Here is a 5,179-nt window from a genome sequence, read left to right as displayed (position 1 = left end):
AGATCTCAGATGTGTGTTTCTCAGCTCAGTGGTGGGATTGTTGTGTGGTGATATCACATGAACGTGTGCAGCTGTTCAGCTCATTTTCACACTCATAACAGTGTTGAGACACAGCTGAGGTTTCCTGAGAAAATCATGTCTTATATACGGTATATTCCTGTCTCCTCTTCACTTCCTTTCTTCATCAGCTTTCAAATAAACATCTAAACAAACAAGACGGATTTACTCATATTACATAGATCTCATTGATCTTGTTTTAGACCTCACTCAGTGTTGATGTTTTCTCAGAAATATGTTCATTGCTCAATAACTCTTTAATGTGTGTGTGTGTGTATTTCAGGTGTACGCCCCTTCAGCCAGCACTGCCGATTATAACCGGGATTCACCCGGTTACCCGTCCTCAAAAGCACCAGGCAGCAGCTTCCCCACGTCTTTCTTTATGCCAGGTCAACTACACACAAACACACACACTGCAAAAAATTACTTCCTTACTTACTCTTTTTTCCTTGTTTCCCAGTAGAAAAGTCTAAAGATACTTGAATAAGAAGTATTTTCATGATAAGCAAACTGACTTAAGAAAATGAGTCTTGTTTTTAGTCAAAAAATATGAAATTGCAGTGAATTTGTGCTTAAAACAAGCAAATAAATCTAAAAAATGATCTTGAATTGAGTGACTAAGAAAAAGGTAAACCTTAATTCAAGATTATTTTTCTTCATTTTTTCTTCACGTCCATGTAACACACACATATTCACACACACATTCCTGAAATAAACACACAATATCACACACATACATATAAACACTAAACACACACACCAGAAATAAACACACAATAACACACAAAATTGTGTAACACATTCACACACACACACACCTGAAATAAACACACAATAACACAGTCATCTGTTGCTTAACACACACCTGAGTTGAACAGAAATAACACACACATGTTGTGTAAAGTGAGTGAGAATAATCGATTATTGATGATGTGATTTGTCTTCAGATGGTCATCACAGTTCAGATCCATGGAGTTCATCAGGCAGTATGAATCAGAGCGGATACAACAGCATGCTGGGAAACTCAGCACACGCGTCTCAGAGCAGCAGTTACTGCGGCGGCGGCGGCGGCATGCATCCACACGACAGACTCGTGAGTTCACCTCTCTCTCTCTATCTCTATCTCTCCTCCTCTAACAATCCACAGTGTGTAATATCAGTGTCTTGTGTTTTTCAGAGTTACCCGTCACACTCGTCGGCTGAGATTAACCCCAGTCTTCCTCCCATGTCCAGTTTTCATCGCAGCGGCGGCTCGAGTCACTACAGCTCCGCCTCCTGCTCGGCCACCACCAACGGAACAGACAGCGTGATGCGTGAGCGATGAATTATCAATCATTATTAATGTTCGGATTGAAACTGATGCAAAATAAAGAAACAGATTTGTTAAATAAACTTTTATTCAGAGCAGCGGTTCAATGTACACTGCACATTACTTAGTATGTTTGTCTTGTTTTCCAGTACAAATGCCAAAACATCCTTGAATCAAGAAGCATTTTCTTGATGAGCAAAATGACATGTCTTGTTTTTAGACAAAAAATATAAAATTCTGTGAATTTGTGCTTAAAACAAGCAAAGAAATCTGCCAATGGGGTAGGAAAAATGATGAATTATTGATTTTTTTGCTTGTTTTAAGCACAAATTCACTGTCATGTCATTTTGCTCATCAAGAAAACGCATCTTGATTCAAGGATTTTTAGACATTTGTGCTTGAAAACAAGAAGAAAATCCGAAGTAAGAAAGTCTGTTTTTGCGCTGTTATTCTCCTGCATTGTTGCTGACTTTAGTGTTTATATTTTTGTGCACACAAAGTACCAGAAATATGTTTTAATACTCTGTCTATAATCTCTCTCTCTCTCTTTCTCTCTGTCTGTGTCTCTCAGCCAATCGAGCGTCGAGTGGAGCGGGCAGCAGCTCTCAGACGGGTGATGCATTAGGAAAAGCTTTGGCTTCAGTGAGTGAGCGGGTCTCTTGTAATACATTCAAATCAACATGAAACATGATGTCATCCATCACCATTTGATTGGACAGAGACACGTTACGATGTTAATATTATTTTCCCCAAACCACACGACTTTGATTACATCAGCAGAACAAGAAAAGCATCTCAGATGTGGAGAGCGTTCATGTCATTTGATGAAAGATCACAAAAAACAACAGTGATGTCATTTCACTTGTTATTAAAAAAACCTTTACACATTTGTCGTTTGTTATTGTTTCAGATCTATTCTCCCGATCACACCAACAACAGTTTCCCATCAAACCCATCCACTCCAGTGGGATCGCCCCCCTCGCTCACAGGTAACACGGCTTTAATTCACTCCAGATGATAAATATTCCAAACTTTTTACAGACATTTCAATAGTGAATAATTAATTTATTGGGAGGAAGGAAAGAAAGATAATTTTTATGGGAGGAAGGAATGAAAGAGGTCCGATCTACTGAAGTGTACCCTTTCGGTAAAGCATTGTATTGTGGGATACAGCGTCTGTACTCAGACAGCATCCACAAACACGTACCTGCGAGTTCAGGAAAAGTGTTTTAACGCGGCCATTTCAAGTGAAAAGTCTTTCCATGCTTCACATTCTTCAATCTGCTCCTGTGTGAAAGCTCTTCAGGCAGTCATCTCCACGTTATCCCATCATTACAGAGTCGTCATGGAAACCACCGCGACCTAATTGGTATTTATCATAGTGCCAAAGTTATTCGACCGACACGCAACCGCAAATTAATATTTAAACTTAAACATGCGAGGGAAGTTTAAGTGAGTAATTTAATAATTCTCTCTTTGGCGACGGCGTGGATACACTCAGAATTTATTTGCACATGAATGCGGTGCTAATTATATGCTAATTAGCGCTCGGAAATTAGGTTTAATAATACGCCGAAGCCTCTGAAATGCATGTTTTTGTAAAAAAAGTACAATTTCAAACACAACATAATTAGCCGTAATACACGTAATGAGAGGACAGCACCAACGCAAACAGGTGAAGGTCGAGAAAATGAATGTGCGCCGGTCCTTCTAATTACCTGGATGGTCCCGACCACCGGCGAATGGCCTGAGTCTCAATACAAGAGAACGAGAGGGAAAGAATAATCACATCTGAGAGAGAGAGAGACCAATTGACCAATTACAGACAAATACACTGCCAAAAAATACACTTTTGTCTTGTTTAATACACTTTTGTCTTGTTTTGTCCAATTATCTTATACTTTAATACTTTAAAACAACATTAACTTTAGGTTTTATGTCTTGCTTTCAGATAAATCAAACAAAATTGTGTAATGTTTTGCTTCCGTCTTGAAAAATCAGTTTAAAAAACAAGATTACTCATACTATTTTTTATTTTACCTCGATGGCAAACTTCTTTCCAAGTTTTAAACATAAACATTTCAAAAGTCATTTTATATTTTCCGATGTTAAGTTGAAAAAGATGTTAAGATAGTTGTGCTGTAAAGACAAAATAGACAAGAGTCAGATTTTCTTGCGGTGTAATATTCGATCGCTGTCCTGTAATAAAACTTACCCAATAATTTCTTTTCACAAATATTGCTGCTGTTATCCTACGAACTGAATGATGATGAAATGATGAAGACATCTAAATATATTAATCAGAATATTTATTCATGCATGATGATGAAATATTATCAGTCTGTTGACTGATTCTTTTCTGGCTCTTTTTGTTATAAAGTGAAAATGATCTCATAGTGATGATGTTTTACTGTTGTTTTTTCAGCTGCCAGTACGGCTGTATGGTCGAGGAACGGTCAGGGAGCTTCATCCCCGAGCTATGAACCACCTCTGCACACGTTGGTAAGACATTTATTTAAAGTCCCTGTGAACCGGAAGTTGTGATCGTTTCTACTTCCGTATTTTGACGCATTTCCCAGTGAAATTAAATTTCTAATGAGAAAAAGTAGTGGGCGTGGCTTTAGTCTTTCTCTGCGCTTTGATTGGGTGTATAAAAACAGCCGTTGCATTTTGAATGGCATTGGCAGCAGACTGACAGTTGAAGGGGAGGAGTTAACAGATGCTCCGCCCAAGCTATCTAACATACGTCATCTAAGATGGAGCGTCACTACAGGAAGGAAGTGCGTTTTCAGATTTTGACTAAAGATTATGAGAGCACATGAATTTAGAAAGAGAATGACATACATTAATAAAGTGTTTACAATTAACGCTGCAGTATTTAAAAAAAATTGGCCTTGTCATTTTTTATTTCACAGGGACTTTAAAAAATTGCAATCAATAAAGTTTGGTAATCAGATTCTAAATAGAAAGTACAGTAACATTTACTTAAAAACTGATAAATACTGTTTGGTATATTTTAAGTTCTGTTAAACATTTTAGGTTTAGATTTGATTAGGTTTAGAATCCATCAGCTTACACCAGATATTACCATAATAAAACTTGAATATCATGGAATTATCTTCACCGTCATTAAAATAAAGACAGTTTCCTTGAATTTACAATCATTTACAACATTAAGTGTTTTTGCTGCCGTATTTGATGCAAACAATGACGTCCACTGGACATTTTTATAAAGTTGTAGACGTGACGGAGCACTGAGCATCATTTCTGTTTTCTGTTTGAGCAGCAGAGTCGTATCGAGGACAGACTGGAGCGTTTAGATGATGCCATTCACGTGTTGAGGAGTCACGCGGTGGGACCGTCCACGGCGATGGCCGGCGCTCACGCAGACATGCATGGATTGATCTCTTCATCTCACTCTCATAACGGAGCCATGAGCGGTCTCAGCTCGGGATACAGCTCAGGACTGCTGTCTGCTAACAGACACTCACTCATGGTAAGACAAACCATGACCTCAGACCTGCAGGATGATGATGTCATTTCCTGTGTGATGTGTGCTGGATGTACTGTATGAGAGGGATTTAGAGACCAGCTTCTCCTGCAGATGTCTGACATTTCTCATGTCGATCGCTCCGGGCTCAAAGCGTCCGGTGAAGTCCGCGATCCCGTCTCTGTGTGAGCAAGAGTTTGGTTAAGAATTTTTTACTTGCTTCTTCCTATCAGCAGAGAATATGAGAAACAGAAGTGTGTGTGTGTGCGTCTGTCTTATAGTTTCTGTACAGCATCTGGACGACACGTGATGTTCAGTTTCAG

At 38.8% G+C, this 5,179-nt stretch overlaps 1 protein-coding gene across 1 annotated transcript; it reads left to right on the top strand.

Annotated features, from left to right (window-relative positions):
- Positions 1-340: 340 nt before the first annotated feature.
- LOC306890995 (transcription factor 4-like) lies at positions 341-4,862 on the top strand (the record flags this gene model as incomplete). Its single annotated transcript, XM_079488420.1, has 7 exons — positions 341-446; positions 1,005-1,150; positions 1,235-1,370; positions 1,938-2,008; positions 2,277-2,355; positions 3,792-3,868; positions 4,653-4,862. Coding segments are annotated over 7 exons (825 nt in total), but the record flags the coding sequence as incomplete, so codon positions are not given.
- Positions 4,863-5,179: the final 317 nt, after the last annotated feature.

The sequence above is a fragment of the Barbatula barbatula genome, assembly GCF_947034865.1.
Source record: "Barbatula barbatula genome assembly, contig: scaffold_221, whole genome shotgun sequence".
Taxonomy (NCBI): Eukaryota; Metazoa; Chordata; class Actinopteri; order Cypriniformes; family Nemacheilidae; genus Barbatula; species Barbatula barbatula.
Note: the sequence above shows the minus strand (reverse complement) of the source record. Positions and strands in the feature narration are given on the sequence as shown.